Source organism: Opisthocomus hoazin, chromosome 1 (assembly GCF_030867145.1).
Source record: "Opisthocomus hoazin isolate bOpiHoa1 chromosome 1, bOpiHoa1.hap1, whole genome shotgun sequence".
Classification (NCBI taxonomy): Eukaryota; Metazoa; Chordata; class Aves; order Opisthocomiformes; family Opisthocomidae; genus Opisthocomus; species Opisthocomus hoazin.
The window spans coordinates 32,055,260-32,079,990 of NC_134414.1; the positions used below are offsets into that span (position 1 = coordinate 32,055,260).

Consider the following 24,731-nt stretch of genomic DNA (forward strand, 5'->3'; position numbering starts at 1 on the left):
TCACATTTGGGTGTGTCCCCAAATTCCAAAGTGTTTGTTTCTTCAGCTTTTAGTCTTCATATTTTTATTTATACTGGTAAACGAGGCAACTATTTGTATTATGAATCAGTTTGAGCAAGTGATTTGAGCTTGATGTCCTTGTAGCAGGATAAATCTTTTGGCCCTGTCCTCTGAATGTGAACATAGGAAAAGCTCTGACACCTCTGATAGTTCCAGTGATATCAAGGTCTGTAGGTTACAACCTGAGAGCGCATGCAATGATCATAACAATACTACTTCTACTAATAAATATTTTCATGTGCATGTTAGTTTATGCATATATGAATTTGGTATTTAGGAAAGGTAGCAATGTTTTTCAGCAAATCGACAAAGGTAAATGAACTGCTTCCAAGGTCGCTTATAATAGTCAACCTCACACATTAGCCTTTCTCCTGAAATGCCATTTATAGATGGGAGTCAACTTAAGGCTGTTTATTACCATCTTGTGCATAATAGTTAACTAATGGTGGTAAAATTCATCTTCAGTTTAAAAGCACACATCTTGAATGAGTTGAGCTACAGCATGGCTTCATGCACTCAGATCTCTTTACTCTCCATGATTCAGGCTTACTCTGTAACTTATTAGCAAACCATTATGAGTTGCAAGCTGACATTAAACAAAATCAGAATTAGCTCAGTTCTTCAGGCTGCAACGTACACTGCAGGCTGTCCTTGCAGCAGGGATGGGACTGACAAAAGGAAAGAGTAGGTGACCAGCGACGGGGTATCACTGTAGCCATCTTACTGCCACACTCAGTCTTGCAGCCAGGACTGTAGTCTACTTCCTTCACTGTGCTGCTTTGGTCATTTTTGAGTTTTACTTATTCATTTAGCAGAGAGTTTAAATGTGCATTCCAGGCCTGCTAGGCAGGTGCTGCTTGTGATGGTACTATGTGTAGAGAAACCGAGGCATGGATACACTTTAACATAAAGGATAAGTTAAAATGTAAAGTTCTATACTGAATTAGCATGTATCATAAATTAATTAAAAGTGAATCATATATAATATTTTTATAGCAGTTATTGATTTCGATTCACACTGTGTTACTCCACTGAAGTTACTGAGTTAAGTTGCATAAAATGAGAGTAATTCAGTGATGAATCAGTCCAGTCAATGTATGGCATTGCCTTTGTAGATTAAAAAAAAAAAAAAAAAGGGTGTTTTTTCTTTTTTTTCTTACAAAATAGAACTGGGTTTGATAAAGGTTGCATTAATTTGAGTCTGTCCTTTTACGTGTTATAATGTTTGCAATATCCTTTAAAAAAGCCATTGTGAGTTGCTAAACAGAAGTCGACTGTTGAGACAAATGGAAATGTGGATATTTGTTTGAGATAATGTGTGTGGCAATTTGGCTGCAACTAGTAATTTTGATTCTGAGATGAATTTACTTTTTGATTGCAAAAGTTACGACAACAGTGCTAAGAAGATGAAAGCTGTTAAGATTACAATATATGAATTTGAAAAGTAATCTGTTTTGACTACATCAAATAAAAAGCTATTGGCGTTTGCACAATAGGTACGTGCTCCAGAACTGAGCTCTGACTGTAATCTTGACCCCTGCTTCTACAACATTCAGCAAAAATGAATTACTTGGAAAATTAAATTCATTGTGCTAAATGAAAGCTCAGTTGCTTGCATAGCTTGAAGTATGTGTAAATAGCTGTACAATGGTGCTACCTAGTCCTCTTTGATAATATTATAATACAAACTTTTTGTAATGGACAGTTTTTCTGAGCTTTTCTTTTGCTCCCATTAACATGCATATACGAGAGAGATTATAGAAGTTGACCTTTACTGCTATTAAACAGTAAATGCCCATTCCTTCTCAAATCTAATGGAACTCTTGTTCATAACTGGTCTATCTACAACTCACCCACTTCATGTTTGGTATAGTGGAGTCTCTTGTGTTAAATATAGACTCAGCAGCTCAGTGCTTTAATGTTAGCTATGATACTGAAATGCAAGTAAGGATTGTGTAGGGACATATATGTTGTCTGGATATGAACCAAATCAGCTCCAGAGCAAATCTGGCCATTTTTTTTTCTGTTGTTATGTCCAAGCACATTGGCTGTGTGAATCACCAGGACTCATTACTTTGGACTCAGCATTGCACTAGAATGTCTAGACTGTACTGGCACAGGCTGGTAAGCTTACAAAGCAGTTTTTCACCTTTTGTGTTACCACAGCGGATTCCTTCTAGCTCTGGAAACTCACAGTGTTCACATCATAGCCTTGTTTGTACTGCGCCTGGAAAGAAGGAAGGCAAAAGCTTTTAGGAAAAAACGGTTTACCACCACTAGAAAAGATCAAGCATGAGTTCAGTTTTAATGACTGCTTCCTCTATTCCAATATCTAAGTATGTCAGTGTGGCAGGTCCTGTTTTCTTCTATTATTTCTCTCCTCCTGAGAATATATACGTATATAGATGTATCTCTCACTGGAAACATGTGTCACTGAAAATCACTTTAGTATTAAGGCTTATTTGGGTGTTAGCAGAGAAGACTCTGTTGTTTTGTGTCTGTCCTAACTATCCTGCCTTACGTATTATTTGCACTGGCAGCCTAAACTGATCAAGGCACCTTGCATATCTTACAACCAACCTACTCTTTTGTCATGTCCCTCTAGATCAGACTGTAAGGACATAATTAAACAAAAAAAAAGCCTCCTTGGAAATAAATATTTTTGTCCCACCTTGATGATTTGCTGATATACATTCAAAGATACACCTTTTTCTAACAGCATGAGAAGTGTGTTTGTTTTCCTACTTCATGACTGACTAGTGCTGTAGTTGATATATGCTCCTGACTGTGTAAGTACAAAGGCAAGACAAAGATTTCATTTCTGTGCCAAGAAACCTAGGACTAAAGCTCCTAACCTTTCTCCTCTGATTATTGTAACTTTATGCCAGTGAAATCTGTGCGTCTGAAAAAAAAAAAACCTCTACAAAAATCCCTTCATCTTATTTCTGTAAGAGGAACCATTAAATTTGCAGTGGTCTCTCTCCAGAGTGATTACTAGATTAAAGACCTACTGTAAGTGAGCCTGCAGTCATTGAGCAGAATGTTTTCCCGCAGTGACCTGAGAAAGACAATGCTTTCCCTGTTAGTAGCTTGGCTTTGCTACTTCCCCTGGGGAGCTGCTAACACAGCTTACAGGAAATGAACTTACAAAACATTTGTAAGGATTTGTTTCCTAGGATGGGTAACCATGCAGAATTTGTCTTTCATTGAAGATACATGCCTCAAAAAAGTGTGAAAAACTCACTCTGGAGTACAAGCTAAGATAACTGAGGGTTTAGGCTTTTTTGTGTTTGACTGTGACTACAGGAACAAACAGTGCATGAGGATTCTTCGGTGGCAGTAGGGCAAGCATTAGGATAGCTCTACAAGAAACCAACAACATTTTCTTTTACATCTTCCATTTAGTTTAAGGCAGGTCATCTAAGTTCCCTGTATAGTCCCTGTACAGTCCCTTCCCGTAGAAGAGAATGCTTCCAGATCTCCTCAGATCTGTGATTCCTCAGATTTTACTCATTGCCATTCCACCTCTCTTTCTGTGTGCTCGTTATGGGAAACCTCCTGGAATTGCCTGTCCTTGTCCTTGAAAACTGAGAGAAAGCAGGCTATGAATGTGAGTACCTCTCACTTAGGTGCTTAAAATGAGGCGGAGCCAAGTCACGATCTAATTCCAGAACTACTAGGACATCAGTATAGAGATAACAGCATTAGAAAACTAATATTAGACTTGGGAAAGTGTGCTAAACTTTGAAGATGCTTGTTTAATAAATGACATGTATTAGATTTGATAATATTTTTAACTACTTTATCTAACCATTGGCACATTTGTAACCTTTTGCTCTTAGTAGTTGTTCTGTATTTTTAACGGTTATGTTTTTTACCTTTAATTTTCCCAGCCATTGGGAAAGGTAGGTATGATTTCTGCTGCACAATGAGAAAAGTCAGGCACTGGCTGCATGTGCTTACTCCTATATGTTTGAAACAGGAATGGAAGGGACAGCAAAGCGGAGTTGATATACATCCAGGATGAAGCTGGGCTATGTTCTTAAGCCTGTTTACTTTGTGAGACTGCTGTGGGTAGAAAAACTGAAAAAGGGAGGGAAAAATAAGGATAAAAAATATGTCTGTTAAGTAGGATAACACTTAACCTCCTTTGCTTTTTGCTCTTCTTTCTTCTAAACTGTGGATCTTAAATATTAAGATAAAAGACTATTCACATTCCAGTTTACATGAAAGAAGACTGATTTTGTTTTAAATGCTAGGTACGGGGGATCTAAAATTAAGTATTTGCCTCTTTGGTTAGCTGGAAAGCATTTCCAAAATGAGCTGCAGTTATATTTCATGTTCCTGTCTGGTTTTAGCAACATGAAGCTGTGAGAACATTCAAGTTAAGTTTCGTTATCTATATTCACCTTTGTCTGTTTGCACCAAAGTGAAAAATGCAAGGAATTTTCTGGCTTGTGCACAGGACCCAGCTCAAAAAAGTTTTGTGAGATAACACATTTGGTTTTGCACACAGATCATACCTGCTGACACACAAAGCTGAAAATGTAGGAGGCAAGGAAAAGAGCATAGTACCGATATAACAATTGCTGTTCCAAAACAGGCAAACCAATACTTGAAAACAAGCCAAAAATACCAGAAAAATTCTAAACCTTAAAAAAAAGCTTTATTTCACATATTGAGAAGAATGAAGTGCTCTCCATCGTCTAATGTGGATTTTAAGTGCTCTTGTTACCGTCAACACAAGATAAAGACACTTTTATGGACATTAATTCCTCTTTCACCAGAACCAGCATTCTACTTTGGCAATGATGAATATTATGTTGACGAGAGTGCTGGCTATGTTGAGGTACATGTCTGGAGGACTGGAACAGATCTGTCTAAAGCTGCTTCTGTTACAGTGAGGTCTCGCAAATCTGAACCAGTAACTGCAGAGGGTAAGTCATTGTTTTGCTCTGGTTTCATAATACATCTCAAGAACAAATTACTGCCTCAACAGCATACTCTGGGCACAGAGTTATAACCACTGGCAGCGTGCAGAGTTTGCTCCTCTCATTTTTACTGTAGACAATGAGAAATTATTATCTAGTAACCTGTTCAGCAAGAGGATTGCTACAGCTCTGTGTTTCAGTGATGCTTTCACAGAACTTTTGTCTGCAGAATCAAGTGTCAGTGTACTCTATTTTTTTTTCACAAATCACAATGCTTAAAACAAAGACACTCATATAGAAACAGCATAAAAACTATCTTCCTTAGATGCTTATCCTGAGTGTAAATGGACAGTAGAGTTTATCTTCCCAACTAATTTTCAGTGGGGAAAGCTTGTATAAAAGTTTACTGTTATTTCGGGAATATCTAAACATCTTAGGTATGTATAATACATAACATATACAATAAACATTATATTTCTCACGAAAAAGAAAATTATGAAGTCTAAAAAAGTACATGATTACTTGATTTCTGAACTTGCTTTATATGATCTGATGTTTTTATCTCATCCTGAATACTTATTTTAATTCTGGAAGAAAAAAAATTTCCTTACAGTAAGAATCTTAATTCATTGTGCCAGCACTTCTAGGATTCAAAACTGGAAATGACACGGCTCTTGGCCTCTCTGGTCTGTTGGTCACAGTCTGAAAGTTCTGACATGGCTGGCTGCCTGTAAAGCCATGAACATGGTTCTTGGTCTTACACAGTGGATCTGCTGCACTGAGCTGCCAGTCCTGACATCCTGCCTTAGAGGCCTAGCTCTGAGGTAGAGCATCAGGGACTCTACCCAAGTGCCCATCTGACAATGGCCTTTAATCTTGCCCAATTTTGTCAAATTCAGAGAATTTCAAACCCTATTTCAATTTCAGTGAAACAGTTTCCCCCAAAGCTTTGTTTCAACAGCTCTGCTGCTTATTCTCCCCCCAAAATGAGCATTTAAACTCAGTCCTTCACTGAGGTCCCACACACCTTTAATGCTTTGGTTCCAAGATACAGTGTCATGTTTAATCAGTATCTTGTTTTGTGTGCTTCCTTTTCATTGTTTTTTTGTGGCTTGGCTTGTCTTGCTTTGCTTAAAACAAAACAAAACATAAAAACAAGCCAAACCCAGAACAGTCTGTCTTTGACAGTACAATTCCAGACCCACCTGACATGGTCTGAGCCAAATTTGATTCTTTTGATTGCCATTCATTATGTTTTGCACAACCCCTCTGAGCAGCAGTCAGCTCACTGGCCTTATCTCCTTCCCTTTTTACATAATAGTCTCAAAACTTTTATCTTAATTACAGAATAATATGAACTTTCTTTCTAAAAGACTTTGCTTCACCTCCAGAATCTCTCTCAAAGCTTTATGCTTAGTTTCAATTCTCACTCACAATAAACTTTATTAGTTTCAGTGGAATAAATGTTGGGTTACAACAGAACAGAATCAGCCCCATTTTGTGACTTGTATCACTAAACAAAAAGTGACTTAATATCGGTTTGGTTTATTGTATAGTTCAACTTATATTGTCAAAAGATATTTTGCTTTACATGACTGCCAAAATCTAGCAAATTTTTAAATTATGTTTAAAAAATAGATTTATCTAAAATTAACTGCCTAAAGACAGATATTTTTTTTTTTAATTGCATGTAATGCAGTTTATTAATTTGATATTTTTTCTCTCCTTTTCATTGGTAGCTGGAGTAGATTATGTAGGCATCAGTCGCAGTTTGGATTTTTCCCCTGGAGTCAATATGCAGACGTTTCGTGTGGTAATTCTGGATGACCTTGGACAGCCGGTGTTAGAAGGAACTGAGAAGTTCGAGCTTGTACTAAGGATGCCCATGAATGCTGCGCTTGGAGAACCCAGCAAGACCACCATCTTCATTAATGATTCAGTCTCTGACTGTGAGTCATAATTTTTTGTAGCTTTTCAGATTTATGCAGGAGATGGATGACTGCAATACACAGACAGCACTTCTTCTTTTGAATAACACGTGTTTTGCTATAGACAATGTGTTAAGTCATTTGCTGCCTAGCTGCTTATGCTATATATATGGTGCAATGTAACATGACTAAATTTAAAATAGTGGAGGGAAGACACAGTAGCTTTTGCAATTATACTTTACACATGCTTTTTATGTTTTTCTCCCCAGTGCCTAAGATGCAGTTTAAAGAATCTGTATATGTAGGCAATGAAAATGATGGACAGATTTCTGCCATGATCTACAGGAGTGGGGATATCCGATACACATCCACTGTGAGATGCTATACAAGGCAAGGTTCAGCTCAGGTGATGATGGACTTTGAAGAGCGTCCTAATACTGACAGTTCCATCATCACATTCCTTCCTGGTAAGCTCTTGATCTTATTTTATAAGCCTTTAGTCTACTATGTTTTGTTTTGTTTTGTTTTGTTTTGTTTTGTTTTGTTTTGTTTTGTTTTGCCTTGCATTGCTTTTGTTGTCTTGTTTTAATTGTGTCTTCTCATAAATAGTGCCAAAAAGACTGCTCTGGAAAACCAAGGTTTCTTCCATACACAGTGGGTAGAGTGCACATAGATGATGTCTCTTTTTGCTTCACTTCTGATTTAGAGGGATAATCAATAGCAACTAAAGGGACATATCTTCACATAGGTCCAGCCTGAGTGCCAGAGTCTTTTTGATCCATGCTAGCAAACACAGGTTCAGAGTAACACAATAACAGAAGCACAGACCTGCTGTCAGAAAGGAAACTTCAGAAGCTCTGCTCTTTCTTAAGATTACTGGTAAATACATTTGACTTGCACTGAAATGAGTAATAGACCTTTCAACAGGTATATAACTCTAATTTCTGTTTGAATTTTTTTCCCTGGGATTCTTTCCTGAGGTAGTTCACCAGTATCACGTACTTAATATCTCACATCAGATATGAAACACAAATAAAACGGGTGCTACTACCTTAAAAGAATATTGCCTGAATCCCTTATTTGTGCAGACAGTTTAAACTTTTAGTCTTTTAAGTTTACACACACATAATATATTTCACAAACCTTAAACAAGCTCTGTCTTCAGTGTGAAATCCTTGGTATGCCCTTATTACTGACATGAGAAGTTTCATATTTCTACAGGCATGTATCACAGTCTTCCTGTAAAGTGAGTTTTAGAGCTGGCCTCAGCTTTTAGTGCTGCCGTGTACTCCATGCCTTTGCCATTGCCTCTGTGCAACCAGGGAAGAGAGTCCAACTTGTTAGGATTAATGGATCTGGGCCCCTTAGGAAGTGACTTTCCTCTTGTTTTTTGAATGTTGCTCTAACATTGCTCCATGAAGGCAGTAGCACGTGGGTCATATCTTGTTTCCATAAACTTCCTAGGCCTGCTAAGATGCAGCAATTTCAGTATAGTTTTCACATTTCCTATGTAACAATGAGCAGGATGAATATTTTGATATTTTTTTTTTCTCCTCCTAATGAATAATTTATCTCTATAGGGGAGAAAAAACACCTCAGAAAATGAACATAGTCGGCATCCTGATCTGGTTCTTCATCTCAAAAAGCCTTGATCATTTTTGCATGCATAATGGTGAAACATTACTGTAAATTGACCTCATCTAGCTCACATCCTATGCTGTTCCTTTTGTAAGGGATGTAGGAGTCATTCTCGTGATGATGAGCCCACTGAGTCTGACACTGGGAGCCTGACACTCTGCATGCCACTCATGACTCTTGCTGCCCTTGTAGAAGGCCAAAGCCAATGCCTTTTTCTCAGAGTCTCAGAACTTCTAGTAAATCCAGGCATGTTGATCTGTGAGTGCTCAAATAGAGCATTTTGCAACTCCAAAGCATTTTAAGGCGATATTCATTCTCATTTGGAACCAGTGGGAGTTTAAAAGACATTAAAATCAAACGGAAGAATAAGTGAAGTTCCATACATTAGGAAAGTGTCTCAAAAGACCTGAAATTCTTGAAATAAAAAACTTCAGGACAAAATTACTATTAGTATTAGTGGAATTTTCTATTAATGTGCTTCCTCATGCAAGTATTTATTTTTTAAATCCGTGCTGTGATGGGAGGTCACTGAAAAGGAATATTTTATTCCAAGACAAAACAAAAGGGATGATACATGCAAAGTGGCTATACCAAATAGAAACTTGTCTTATAGAAGTCCGAGAATGGGAGATTTCACTTTGGTAGTGAGCTTTCATAGAAAGGTAATGATTACTACTTCTTTCACTATTGTCATTACTCATTAACTTATATGGTGTCAAGGTGGATGCCTTGGCCAGCAGAAGCAGCCTGTGGTTCCTTGAGCTTGGAGCGAAGTGCTGAAATAGATCAAAGAATACCTAAGTTCTGCATGATATTACCTTCAGAATGATTGCAGGTGAAACTGACAAGCCTTGTACACTGGTGCTTATGGATGATACTTTCCATGAAGAAGAGGAAGAACTACGTCTGGTTCTTGGCACTCCAAGAAGTGATTCTTCCTTTGGTGCCTGTATTGGTGAACAAAATGAGACACTGATAAAGATTCGGGATGACACAGACAGTAAGAAATTATTTTGTTATTAATGGCTTTTGGAAGCCCGTTTGTGTGCTCTAAGAACATTTTTCTTCTAATTACAGAGGCTATTATTAAGTTTGGTGAGGCCAAATTTAGTGTGAGTGAACCAAAGGACGCAAGGCAAGTAGCAGTTGTAAAAATCCCAGTGCTTCGTCTGGGAGACACTTCTAAGGTTTCTGTCGTGAGAGTTCATACAAAGGATGGATCTGCTACTTCTGGAGAAGACTATCACCCTATATCAGAAGGTAGGTTCATTCAGATGATTATCGCTTCCTACTATTTGTTTTTATGCATGACTGTAACATAGTGCTTGAAAAATGAAATACCTTTATGAATAGCATACTTTGCAACCACATCCATTAATATGTTTTGCTATTCAAATCCAGTATGGACATGTGGTAGGCAACAGCCAAATTGCTCTCGGAATACTGATATCAGTGAAGATACTTGCAAAAGAATTGTGATTCCTTTTAAAACATCTATAGATAAAATAACTGTGGAAGAAATGTGTGAGTGCCACCTTAGCAGCATTTGCAAAGTGTAATACCGTTACTCTGCAGAAGCATCTGCTCATAGGATATGATTGTGTAGCTGTTTCTCAAGCAATTCATTAAGCTAATGGCTTTTGCTCTATGTAGGAATTCATGTCTAGTTCTGTTTATTTTTCTACTTTCACAATAATTAAGGTTTCTTTCTGTATCTCTGCAATTCACTGCCCACTGCTCCCTACTAGTAATGAATGAGGAGAGAAGTAGTGCAACAGAATGAGAGATTTCTTAGCTGATCAACTTATTCTCATTAATCGCCCACCCACATGGTTTAGTGAACGACTAACAGAGTTTGCAGCTCTGAATTTTTTTTCTTCTAAAGTTTATGATAATACATGATACAACCCCTACGATTCTGTGATTCTGTAATCTGTGTTTTAAGATTAATCATTCATTCCTGGAGTGTTTTCACAGCTTTGAAGTGTTTTCACAGTTTTGGATAAACTATTTTAGTGTCCAGTCCAGCTGAAAGAGAGGATTTATTTTTGAACATTCAGCAACAACACTGGGCCATCTCCAAATTCCATAGAAGAAGATGCATTTCCCACTAGTGATATTTGAAGATAAAATTTGTTAGCAATGAAAAGATTGTCAGCCCAGAGCTTGCTAATTCCAGTCACTTTGCCTCCTACATTCTAGAGTTTTGGTTCTTCATCCTCAAAAACCACAGGAATGTTTCATGTCAGCTAATACTTATCCTAGATGGATTACTTATATGCATTGCCTTGCTTACCCTGTCCCTGATGTGCACTGACAGAACATGAGGCTCTGCACCTCTGCCCAGAAGCCTTTGCAAAGTGTTTGTGATCTGCAGGGTTTCCCCACAGGTTTCAGAATATCTGTGAGTTTAGGGATCCTGTGTATTCAGCCATGGGCGCAAACCCCACATCCTTAACTGAGTTATCTGAAGGAAGTGTGACAAGCTGAAATTCAGTAAATTTCTTAGCTCTCACACAGCATGTTTGTTACCACAAAGAGTATTTTCTGGGCTTAATAACACTTTAAGGCTGGAAGGATCATTAGATCACTTAAGCAGACTCACTATGGATTGCAAGATTCTCGCAGTTCCCCCACTTCTGTATTGAGCCCAATAACTTTTGGTCAGAGAAAGTATGTCCCTCAGAAAGGACACCCAGTCTTGGTTTGAAGGCACTGGAGAGGATGAGTGTTTCTTAGTATTTTGCTTCGCTGATCAGTCCCTATCACTTCTTATAATCTGTGCCTTATCTTCAATATATACTTCAGCTCTCATCCACTACTGCTTATTGTGCCTCTCCCTTTAGAGTGCAGAACTCTTTAGCACCTGATATTTTTTTGTCTGTGATGGTGTTTCAATATACTAATCAGAACATCATTTTCTGCAAGTCTTTTTTTTCTTCTGCTCCTCAGTTTCTGTTGGTCATTCCTGTGCTATCTTCAGTTAATTTGACATCCTTTAAAAAATAAAGATAGTAGAAATGCACCTACTATTTTAGTATCAGTCTTATCCATTCCATACATAAATGTTAAATAGTTTCTGTACTTCTGCTTCCTTCAGTAGTTAACACATCCAAGACTCACACTACTCTTCTGTCAGCTTAGAATGAACTTATTACAATGACCTCAGAAGCTTTTTCAGAGACAATGCTGTTCAAAATGCAGTACCATTTTGCATAACTCTGACTTTGTGCTCTACCTTTGTTGTATACCATTATATTAAAATGCATTTGTTTGAGTATTCATTGAAAATACTTCTTCTTTAGAATTCTTCATTCTTTTAGTCATGTTACCAATATCTATGTAATAATTAGTCCCAGATTATTTTCAAAATACTAAATTCTATTAGATTAAATCCTGGTCTTTGTAAATCTCTGTTGATGGTGGTAATTGCCTTATTTTCAGTGATATCTGCATGTGCCCACTGCTATTCATTATTATTATTTTTAGCATCAGATAAGTTAAACTAAATATATGAACATCTGTAATTGGAAAAGTGAGTATTAAGTGCCATCTTTCATGGCTGGGCCTAGAATTACAGCTTGTTATCAATGGCAGATTTACTTTTGAGTATCTCATTGTTTTTAGAAATTGAGTTTAAGGAGGGTGAAACACAACACTTTGTGGAGATTGAAGTTCTCTTTGATGGAGTAAGGGAGATGAGAGAAGCCTTCACTGTTCACCTAAAGCCTGATGAGAACATGGTCGCAGAAATACAGGTAATAAATGCATGCAAAGTCCTCAACAACAAATTATGGTAAACAGATCTTCTTCCTTTCTAGCTCATAGCTTTACTCTTCTTTTAAGCTTTATACACATCATCTTGGACAAAGAGCATCATCCCATCTGACACAGTAGCACCTACCTAAAACAGTTTTCTGACAAGAAAATAAGGTTCATGGGGTCATAGAGACAATGAGAGCTTATGTAGAACTAAAATCTTCGAGATACCATTCCAGACACATTGTCTTCATAAAATCAGTCCTAAAAACTGATGTCCTCTTGGAAACACTGGCTGGCAATACAATATAACCACTAGGCTGTAAAAAGAGCAATCAGCTGAAATACAACTTCTGCTGTCAAAACCATGTTAATATTATTCTTCTTGTGTGAGTTGCAGTAGCCACACATGCTTTGTTATTTAGCGTTATATCATACATACTTTTAAGATAAACAGTATATTCCTCTGATTCCGCGTAAAATGTTCTTCAAAGTCTTTGGCCCTGTGCTGGTTTCATCTGGGATAGAGTTAATCTTCCTCCCAGTAGCTGCTGTGTTTTGAATTTAGTACGAGAAGAATGTTGATAACACTAAAGTTTTCAGTTGTTGCTAAGAATCAAGGACTTTCTTCAGTTTCTGTTTTTCAGGTAATGAGCAGGTGTGCAGGAGCTGGGAGGGAGCATAGCCAGGGAGCTAGCCCAAGCTGGCCAGTGGAAATATTCCATACCATAGATGTCATGCTCAGTATATAAAGGGGGGTTGGCTGAGGGTCAGGAATCTTCTCTTCCTCTTTTCCATGAGTTCAAATCCTTTCCTCAATAGCTCATCCAGCTGAGGTTTCAGAACTTTTGGGACAATGTTTCAAAGGCTAGACATATGCTGATCAAGGTCCAGCTTGAATCCCCTTGTTTATTTAAATGTTCACAGAGAACTTTTCTGCCTTTTCATTGTCAGACAGCCAAGGCCATTGTTTACATTGAGGAAATGAACAGCATGGCAGATGTCACCTTTCCCTCTGTCCCTCAAGTTGCATCCCTTTTGATATATGATGATACTGCTAGAGCCAAAGAAAGAACCAGTCCCATAGCTGGCTATCCTGTCATCTGTATCACAGTGAGTATCTCTTGTGGAAAGATGGAACAAAATCATTGTAAGAATGTTGTTAAAAGGAGCAATTGGATTTTAGGCACTCAGTATCAATCCATATTGTTGTGAGTCACACATGAGTTCAAGCTAGAACTGTCCTAAGAGCTAATGTAATTTGTCTGGATAGCAAATCAACTTTCAGGAGGACAAAAAGCATAGAAAGATGTTTCACTTGTTCATCACTAAGAATAGTTTAATACTCACACAGTATCTATATTTGCATGACCTTACTATTTCCTGCATTGTCTTGCCTTAATTTGCAGAGTTAAAATCACTGGAGACAACAGATGAGCCATTGTTTTCAATGAGTGTCACAGAATGAAAAATGAGTCCTGTTTGTTGAAGTACTACAGGCTTCTTTCATTGTAATTTTGCAACTGAAAGGTTTGCATGAACATTCATATGCATTGAGGAAGGTTTTGGTCCACCTGCATCTGCAGTTTATTTCTCACACTGTTCGTTACGCACAGGAATGGATCATGTCTCGAATGGTTCTACTAAATATAAAACCAAAAGAAATCTTGAAATGTAAAGTATATTTGCAGAATTAGATCAAAGAGTGAAACTGAAGTTAAAGTAGCATGTGGAAGTGTAGTTTGTGCCTTTATAACTATGTTAGGTTTTCACCCATAAACCATAATTTGAGATAGTAATTTTTATTTCAATAAACATAATCAGACCTGCCTTTTAAATCTACCATATCAATGCTAAAAGTATCACTGTCAAAATAAGGTAATTTCTTAAGAGATTTACTGGGATCGTCAGTTACATGTTGTTGAGTATTGTGACTTTTGATAAATTAAAATTCCTTTGACATCAAGCAATTAAATTTTTAACATATCTGCCTTGTTCTGCAGGCTTGCAATCCTAAATATGAAGACTTTGAAAAGACTGGTTCGATATGTGCCAGCGAGAACATCAATAACACTCTGACACAATACCGGTGGCTTGTGAGTGCACCCACTGGTCCTGACGGTGTGACCAGCCCCATGAAGGAGATTGACTTTGATACCTTCTTCACTTCCTCCAAGATGATTACGCTTGACTCCATTTACTTTCAAGCTGGTTCTCGTGTCCAGTGTGCGGCTCGTGCTGTGAATTCAGATGGGAATGAGGGTCTTGAGCTTATGAGTCCTATTGTAACTATAAGCACATCAGAAGGTAAGACATCATCACCTATTGCAAAACCTCCAGACCTCTTTTGGATCCCAAATTCCATCCTAACAGTATCTGATGACATGATCTGGTGTTTTAACAGTACAGTCTCAGCTTTTCTTCTGTTGTTCATAGAGGTGGTGCAAAAACTCTCTCCTTAACACAGAATAGAATTGTGTAAAGAAAATGGTTTTCATCTTTGCTGGTTCTCCATATCTAATTATCCACATAGCACACTTATATGTTCAGTAGAACAGTATATGATGTGCTTTAGAATTAATGAAATGTGGTTTCTGTTGGCTTTTGAATTCAACTGTAGTAATATAGCAGCTCCTATTAGACATTGGAGAATCCACACAGGAGTGCTGTTATGAATGTCTAGCCAGCAGAAAAGCTTCATTTGGCATTCAGGCATCACTGGACACCTCAGAATCAGTTTCTTCTTTGACTAAGGACTAAAGAAACTTGTGTCCAATAACAGGGCATGGACAAATTTTTTTTCATAGTTGCATGTTCATAATATTCATCCTTCTTCTTTTTCTGATACTCTCTTGGTCTCTTTCTGATTCTCTGATACCTAATCAATACTGAATTAATGCTGCATTCTCTCAGCCAGCAGAGTTACTGTAGTCTACCTCCTTTGCCCAGCCAACTCTTTTAATGAAACTTGTACTGAATAATGTTATGAAGCAGAGATGCAGAACTGACATGCACACAAATACAGTGTGATAGTATACGCTATTTTATTGTAAAAATCACAGATACTTTTGTTTATTGTATAATATGGACAATGAGTAATTATAAGCAATCAAGCTAGATTATGAAAAGTTGTATTTTATTACCCTTCTGCAGCCATTTTACATTCTTTGTGTCATCTCTGCTTCTTTTGTAGCTACATTAACTCTGCTGGTTTTTGTGATGTCTTACAGTAAATAATAAATTATATGATTGTTCATTTGCAATATCATTTTAATTTCCTTGGCCTTTCCAACTAAATGTTTTAGTTAAAACATTTTGTTTTCTACAAAGTTAGGGCTTTAAGCAGCTTAACGAGTGGAATTTCTGTATACCCCTGTCCTTTACTGCACATTTTAACTGTAGACTCCAGTCGCCTTTCTTTGCTCTAGCAGGAATCCTACACCCTAAAAAGGACTCTGTCTCAGGATATTGTCTACAAGGTGCAATGCAGTGCTTGTTAAAGACAGACAACCTTGTGCTGGGTGAGCTAGTTTGGTTATGCGAAACAGACTGGCTATGTAGTGTTATAACACATTATTTGGATTACACTTGACAAATTAGCAGGGCTGATTAGCTCAGGCTCAGGACTGAATTATCGTGCATATGTTACTTCCAGTACCTGAGCTAACTTGTGGTGTGGAAGCCAGTAATGCTGAAGATCACGTACAACATAAAGGGAATTGTTCGATGATATTTTGAAACAAGTGCAGTGATCAAAGTAATCTGCCAAAATCCTATATATTTTCAACTTTGAGGATGCTTGACATCCAATGCATAGACCAAATTTTCAAAAGTAAGTCAGATTGTGCAAAAAATTGTATGTAGCTTCTTTAGCACATCTTCATTGCATTTGAGAAAAGAATGAGAAAACTATCATGTGTGCAGAAGAGAAATTTTGTTTCCTCATGCCAGAAGTTTCCAACTTGGAGCCGTTGAGCCAGACTGAGGTCCACCAGAACCAATAAATTCTCCAAGGGGAGAGCCCTGCCTCCTCTTTTGTAGTAATCCCTCAGAAATGAACAAAGAGCAGAACATGGGCAAAGCGAATTGTTCTTATTTTCCACTACTGCTCGTGTCTTTCTTGGAGGGCCTTGTGATCCTTTGGCCATCACATAACAATGTGCTATTATCCTTGTGGCCAGATTACAGACATTTCTGCATTAAACCATGCAACTGAAAGTTGCATATATCTCTGATTATATGATTACATACCTAATCTGATGTTACAAACCACGGTTTATATTAGAACAGGTTGAACTGACCCTGGAATTGGTTGGCAAAAGAAGTTATAGATTCTCCATCCCTGGAGAAATTCAAAACTCAGCTGAACAAGGGCCTGAGTAACCTGATCTAACTTTGAAGCTGGCACTGCTTTGAGCATGGTATTTCTAGAGATCCTTCCAACTAAAATTAGTTTATGACATAATTATTCTAATTACATTTTGATCACTAATGGAACAGGAGGCTCATGGAGTCCTACGAAAGCACATCCCAACCCAGTGCCAAAACCAACTGAACACGGGTCAGGTATCCTCTGTAAATCTATGTATGTGTTTAAGGGGGTGCGAGGAATCAAAGCATATACCTCTGAGGACCTCTATAAGAAAGTGTGGCACTTCACACTTAACTCTGCAAGTATGGTTGGCATAGGCCATTGAAAACTTACATGTGCAGTATCATCACCTGGTTTTGAAAATGTGATCCAGTTGATCAAGTAATGATTTCTGTTTGAATCCTCTTTTGCATAAATTCCTGTTCAAACCTCTGGTAAATGCTGCCCAAAGCACTACCTGTTATTCCAGAAAATTATCCTTGTTTTGGAAACATATATAGTGGAAAAATTGCATCTAAAAATAATGCAAGGGAAAGTATAGATGATTTGCTCTGGACTGAAAGTAAAGTTACTTTCTCTTTTTTCCATTAGGTCTTTGTCAACCTCGTATGTCAGGGGTAGTTGGAGCAGAACCTTTCTCAGCCAAATTGCGCTATACTGGCCCAGAAGACCCTGATTACAACAATCTCATCAAACTGACAGTCACAATGCCACATATTGATGGTATGATAAAATCAGCTCTGGAGCTGAGAGAAGTCATACAGCAAGCTGTTATTTGAGCTATGTTATTAATCATGTTATTTTAAACATCCAAAATCATAATATAATCTTTTAACATGTGAGACCTGTGAAAAAATGTGATGAATGTACAAGTGCAGTTTGCAGCAAGGTACATGAGTTACTGTATTGATACATAGTCCTTGATGCAAAGATTAAATGTTTCCATATTAATTGCATAGTTTACATAAATTGGGCTAGGCCTACACTTCACTCCTTTAAAGCCCATAGAGACGTACCGAGGAAGAATTTATTCATTAAAAAGATATAAAGCCATTTAATTTCTATCTGCTTCTGAAAAATTCACACAAAATCCTGATTGAAAAATATATTGGAGATTTAGAAATTATATATTTTGCATTTCATAGTATAAAGACATAATTATTGTGGGTGACATTCTTACACACACTTAGCAGATCATCTTTACTTGAATTCTAAAGTACATTGATTACCATGAGTACAAAATACAGAAGCACTGCGTGACATGCTTAGTATTTATCAAACTTTGGCTAAATTAAGCAACTCTGATGACTGAAATTCAGTGACAGTGATAGAAATTAATGTTTTTTAGGAATGCTGCCTGTTATTTCTACAAGAGAGCTCTCCAACTTCGAGCTGACACTTAGTCCTGATGGAACTAGAGTTGGAAACCATAAATGCTCCAACCTATTGGATTACACAGAAGTGAAGACCCACCATGGGTTCTTGACTGATGCTACCAAAAATCCAGATGTGATTGGAGAGACCGTTCCCTATCAATACAGCCCAACTATTAGAGGCTTCAATACCTTACGATTCTACCGCAATCTGAATCTGGAAGCCTGTCTATGGGAGTTTGTTAGCTATTATGACATGTCTGAGCTCCTGACAGACTGTGGAGGCACCATTGGGACAGATGGGCAGGTATGAAACTGTAACTTGATTTTGTACTGTGTTCTTAAAATGAAAGATTTGCCTTATAATGCAGCTATTCTAGAAATAAGTGGCTTTAGAATTAATTTAGTTGAAAAGTGTTGATTTTCTTCTGGACAAAAAAGAGGCTTCCCCTATGGCCAGCTTATTCCTTAAAGCTATCAATGTCCATTAAGTACTATCAGGTTGTAAGTGAGATCTTTATTGGCTTGAAATCAGGGAATCATTTAGTTTGAATTAAAATTGCCGCTATTTTTTCCCAATACCGTTTTGAAGTATTTTAGGACAAATCAATCACACTTTTACTGTATAGTGAGCCACTTTAGTCTTCTCTTAGAATTTAAAACTTCTAAAGGATTGCTGTTAGCACATTGACAGTACTGGGCCATTTAGTATTAATCATGGTATATCTTAAAATAGAGTTGAAAAAAAAAGTGAAGAGCCTTCCTGCTGGTAACAATGGACTGCACTGCCCTACCAGCTGCTTGGCTCTGCTGATCTCTTGATCACTGTGTGCAAAGACTTGCCAGTGCAGACAGCATAGTGGTCTTGCATTACCCAGCAGAAAATTCCTTGGTCAGGAAGCAAAGAGAAGCTGCCAGTATGGGATGGCTGAAGAACAGAGCTGTGAAAGCAGTTGGGGGGGTTAAAACAAAGAGCTTGGAGGAGACCTTCATGTGTCCTTTGGAAAATTATTTCTAGAAATCCATAATAATGTGGAAGTAAATTGTGCAGCATTTCTTCTGGTGTAGTGACAGTGATGTTAATCCCTATGTCTTCTTTGTATAATTATGACATAAGTCTGTCTGGTCTCACTCAGACTCTGGAGTACCAAAGCTGTAGCTAAGAAGATCAATCCTTTATGACACAGAAAAGTCCCTTTGGGGACTAATCCTATAGGCTGGAAGACGGACTGGAAAGGCAGTACCTCATTTCAGAGAAGTCCATAGCATGATAACTGTGTGGTAAAGCTAACTCACTTTCCTGGCTCACTAATGAGTTAGCTTTACCACACAGTTATCACCTGTTGAATCACTGTGGAAAGGATGAGGCTGCTGTGTGAAATGGCCTTAATTGCTCTGCTTTTTACCAGGTTCATTTTGCCAGGGACCCATCTCCTTATCAGACCTCAGTAGTCTTCTATGCATGAATTTTTTCTTTGTCAGTCCCAGAGGACATGAGGCCTTAATAGATGAGAAAAAAGTGTGTCATTGCCCAAAGAAACCTGTGGGCATGTTGAAAAGCAAAGCTATTTTACTGAAAGCATGAGTGCCAATGGACATATAGATATCTAATCAGATAAGCTGATTTTTCTTTTTTTTAAATACATACATGCCTAAACTCCACTTTACTCTGTGGGTGCTCACAGGTGGTCGAACTGGACAAGAAATTGCCCTGGGCTCTCTTTAGCCCTTGATCATCTTGGTCATCTTCCTAAAATCCTGGCCATTTTAACTAGAGTTTATATACTCTGTAAAGTGTAAAACCAGAATAAAATGGAGCTTCTGCTATTCTTAGATACAAAGACCTTCTCCATGCTCTGTCATCCGTCTTGGTTCCTTGTCTGTTATAGAGACCAGTTCAAGGTCTCTGTCTTGACGTTGGAAGTTCACTGTCAGCGCACCTGCTAGAGGTTGCCCCTCTGCTGCAAGCAGATCTTCTTACAGGTACAATCCACTGGGACCATGAACCTGTCAGAGGGAAGGGAAAGGCATGCAAGTGTGGGATGTAAACCTTGCACATTCCCACAAGATAAAAATGACAGCAGTCTTCACTGTTCTTAGAATGATTTTGTTTCTTCAATTCATCATTCCTTTGATTATCTCCTTATGCCTATGCAATATGCAACCATATATTATTTCCCACACAACACAATCATAAGTGCACAAGCACACACAGCTGCCAAGCAGCTGTCTTCTGACCCTGTGACCAATGCAAGCCACTTCTCCCACAGTGAAGATAAAGAAAGAGCTGGTTTGAATCCTTTCCATTTTAAATACTTTTGTGTCCTTTAAGGGAAAGGCTGAAGGGCTGATTTAGACAAATGTGTATCTAAATAAAACCTATATACGTCTATGTGGACATAAACAGAGGAGAAAGTAAGCAGCATTCTTATATTTTAGTAAGTGAAAAGAGCCTGTATATTCAGTTGTGGAGGACATGCATGAATAGTAATGTGGCCGAGGATGAGAGCTGTACTTGCTTTAAGCTCCAGAAGCGTTATATACTTTAAGTAAGAACCCTCACTTAAAAGCAGAGAGGGATGAGCATGAGCTATGAGACACATGAAACTGCTGCTGAAGTCATCCTTTAGTGCCTTGTAGGTTGTGGCTAAAAGGTTATGCTGTGTTAAGTGAAATATCAAGCTGAATTACTTCTAGTAGTGAAGCGCTGCCCCGCAGCCAGTATGCGCTTCACTGCCCTCCCTGTTTCCCCCGCCTCCATTTAATTCTTCTCCAAGTTTGGTCTTTATCTTCACATGACCCCCTCCAGCTGAGAGGGGAGGCAGTCAGTGCCCTATCTCTGTGGTTGTCACCATTGTTGGTTTTTTCTCCTTCAGTGAACAATTAATAATCCTCCTCAGTGAGAGGAAAGCTGGCAGCTATGGTTTTCACCATGTTTTCTTAGCACACAAAGGAAGCTTAAGTTCTATTATACAGACAGAACAGATAAACAACAAAAACACTCTTACCACATCCTGCTACCACTGCAAATTTAACAGCTTGAATTTACCAGGTATTTTGGCTAGGTCTTTAAGCTCAAGATTCCGTTGCTTGATTCTAGCTCTCCAGTACCTGTTTGGTCAAAGATAACACTGTTGATTCAGACAGAGAGATTTCATAAACACAACTGGCAATACCTTGCGTGATGTGGACCTTAATTTTAAGGGAGCTCCTCCTAGGGCAGGGGAAGAAGATGGGCTTCATTCAGCAAGAAGCGAGGTGGGAGACCTGCAGCTGGTGTAGTTCTTCTGGCAGTACTCCTAGTGTATGCTGCAGGTTGCAGCTGTCTTAGCCAGTTCCCATGAACTCGTGAACTGTCATAATACATAGAGAGCAGGTCTTAGTTTTCTCTTTTTTTCCCTTTGAGGCCTTTTGCTTGTGACCCATTCTCTTTCTCAATTACTCTGTGCATGAGCAAACCCTGTGTGAGTTAGATACAGCACTCCTTTCAGTATACAGCTTGACGCTTTGTTCCTGGGGTCAGCCCATATTCACCACATCTGAATAATAGGGCATTTATGTATCTAAATATGGATCTAGATGTGCAACTTAAGGAACTTATATTTAAAAATGAAGACTTAGGCCTCTTTAAATTGAGCTAATTCGTTTGGCTCTGTTCTGGTTAAAGTTAAGATAATCTTAGCAGCAATGGTTTTCTTTTGGACAACCTGCAGTCACAGCCTAAAATTCAACGTCAGTCTTTGGATATGTATAGGCCTTGAAAAGGTGGAACTCACCTACCTGAGGGATTTCTTCATGTATTTTCAGGTAATTAATAAAGTTTGGACTTAACTTCATGGGGACATTGTGAGAGTCAAGTACTACAGACATCTCACATTCTCAAGACGCAGGTGCTAGAACAATGACATATTCCTGAAAGGAAGTTAAGAAGTGAAACAGTAAAAGCTAAGGAACTGACTATCCTGCAGTAAAGTATATATAAAAGTGTTGGCCTAGACTTATTTGATAGAATGCAAAGTATCATTTGATCTCATTTCCCACTGTTTTAACTCTTTGCTGTAGCCAGACATTTGGTCTTCTGTGTGGTTCTGGCCAAGTATTTGTGTGTGGATGTTGCTTTCCCTAGTTCCAGTCCATTATTAGACTTAGCATAGAGAAGCAAGGAAACTACCATTCAGACAAATCTTATTAACAATGAGTTAAGCAAGTCTTTGACAGAAACATGAAGATAAAGAACATACATTAAAATATTTGAACGTACAGACTGATACCTTGAAGCCAGTGTAATTGAGTACAGCTGAGCAGTTTGTTTTGTTCTCTAACAAAAACAGTTATTTCTGGCCAAAACTGAAAATGTTTCTCTTCCAATGCTCACGTTTATGCTACATGTTATGGCACTGAGGTGTTTAGAAATCCCATCTGAAAACACATTTTAAAATCACTAATGTATTGCCTCAGCTTATACAAGGCAGCTTGCAGAGGTTTTTTATTACATAAGGAACAGTATATTTCCAGCTTTACTAGCTCTAGTTTTACCAAAATCATACTTTAAGGGGAAAAGTCAGCTCACTAGAAGCTGTAAAATGCAAATAGACAGAAATGTCTATTTTCAGATTTTTGTGTTCTGTTAAGCTGCCACAATCAAGTTTAAGAAAACCCTGGAACTTGTATTCCCTTAACATGGAAGCTCACTAACAGTCAAACTTTTTTTCTCCAGCTGCAAACACATGCATTTAGTAAGTGCCGTGAAGAAAATACTCTGTTATAAAGTTAAAGCACCAGCTGTGTAACAAAGCCAGAGGTTAAACATTTGAAGGAGCTGGCATTTCAAGACTGTATTGCCTTCTCCTTTCCATTCGGACTTCTTTAAACAAACCTGCTTTGCATTTCACCTGTAACCTACCTGGCTGTGTGCCTTCTCGGGGTGAAATCTTAGCATTACCATACTGTTATTGTGTAAACAGTTAATTGATAACATTGTTAAGCCTTGTGACTCAAATTCACAGACATAGCAAATCAATGCAATAGAAAATTAGGCTTAGGGCAATTTGGAGGAGAAAAATACAGTTTTCATTAAAAGGTTGTTTCGTTGGAAGCTACCACATAAAACATGAACTCGTGTTATTTCTAATTTTTAATTCTGATTTTATCAGTACTAACAGCGCACACACACACACTGCCAAGTTTTGCCCTCTGGAAATGTAAGCCAGATAAATAAAATACAATATAAATGTAGAACAGAGCGCATGCCCTAAAGCCTTAACTGAAAATATTTTTTGTTGTAGGTATTCGCACTTGTTACATGACAGATTCAAACTAATTATATTTTTTTAGTTAATGAAGTTTGACACTTTGCATCAGAAAGAGGAACAAAAGAACACCTACAGAAACTCCCATTAATATTTCCCAAGACTTCAGTGGGAATTGTCAGTGTTCAAAAATAGACCTTATGCTCTGTGATAACTTATCTTGCAAAGAAAATGTAGGAAACTCTACTTCTTATATCAATGTCCAGTATAAATCATGTTCTTGCCTCACACATGAATTTTGAGATGTGGTATTTGAATGACTGGTGATCTACATTTTTTCAGATACTAACTTTAAGAGTCTGTTCGCTGCTTGGAAGAGTTATTACCTTCTGTCTTCTCGGGTTCTCCAGACCTGGCATTGTCACAGACTATTAGACACAATTTCACCAATCCAGCTCAGGTGTGGCTGTAGTCTCTATTTCTCTCCTGGTATCACAAAGCTAAAAGTCACACCCATTTATTATTGTTTAAAACTAATGTTAATGAGTATAATTTTGACAGTACAACTGGTAAAATCTCCTGCACATAGGATGCATAGATACATAATGCACCTGTTCTGTCTCTCCACAGCAGTTAAGCTGATCCTGCCCTTAACACAGATCTAAGTTACCATTTTGGTTTCATCAGTGTCACATTGAGATAAAATATGAACAGCTGGCTACTTTCAATAGGCTTTGCAGGCAGTGCTGGGAAATAAAGATAACTCAATGGAAAGAATGTTTTCTCATGTTTGCCTAAACGGCATTATTAAGAAGGCTAGAGAAGTAAGACTCCTCCATCTGTGTAACACATTCCATTGATTCATTGGTTGGGGAGTTCTGCTCACTTACTCTGACACAGTTTTCCTCTGCAGTTAATTCCCTCTTTTTAATTTTATTTTTATTATATCAAAAAGATCCTCTGTATTTTAAATAGCATGTCCTGAGATTTTCTTTTCTGTGAGTAGTTTTCCCCCCATGGCATTTTCTTTTTCAGCAAAAAATGAGAGGGCCTTGTAAGTTTTAATTTACTGCTAGAAGAGAGAGAAACATCTGTTCAGTAATTGTCTGTCTATTAGTATTGTAGGTTTTCGTCCACACTTGCAAATCCGTGAGTGCCTGAAGAAGGGTTTGTGTGCGTGAAAACTTTATTTATAAAAATATTAATGTGTACATTAATGAATTCCCAGGCTGGGGCAAGCAGCCCTGCTGCTCAGACATCTCTTACGGGTTTTTCCAAAAGAGAAGAACCTTCTAAATTCTAGGATCCTAGAAATGGAGAAGATTCTTTGGCCCCATGGTTTCAGATTTTCCCACAGAGCAGCGCCAATGTATAGCAAAGGAGCAGTGTTTCAGGCAGACTTTCCCCAGAAGGGATGCTAC

At 38.0% G+C, this 24,731-nt stretch overlaps 1 protein-coding gene across 1 annotated transcript in view; it reads left to right on the forward strand.

Moving 5' to 3' along the window:
* FREM2 (FRAS1 related extracellular matrix 2) overlaps positions 1-24,731 on the forward strand; it is a 143,468-nt gene that overhangs the window by 99,757 nt on the left and 18,980 nt on the right. The window contains exons 7-16 of the mRNA XM_075420795.1: positions 4,848-4,997; positions 6,731-6,940; positions 7,189-7,386; positions 9,393-9,557; positions 9,635-9,817; positions 12,185-12,315; positions 13,271-13,429; positions 14,320-14,623; positions 17,280-17,411; positions 18,037-18,368. Of these exons, the coding sequence (XP_075276910.1) occupies positions 4,848-4,997; positions 6,731-6,940; positions 7,189-7,386; positions 9,393-9,557; positions 9,635-9,817; positions 12,185-12,315; positions 13,271-13,429; positions 14,320-14,623; positions 17,280-17,411; positions 18,037-18,368 (1,964 nt within the window). The remainder of the gene's footprint in view (positions 1-4,847; positions 4,998-6,730; positions 6,941-7,188; positions 7,387-9,392; positions 9,558-9,634; positions 9,818-12,184; positions 12,316-13,270; positions 13,430-14,319; positions 14,624-17,279; positions 17,412-18,036; positions 18,369-24,731) is intronic.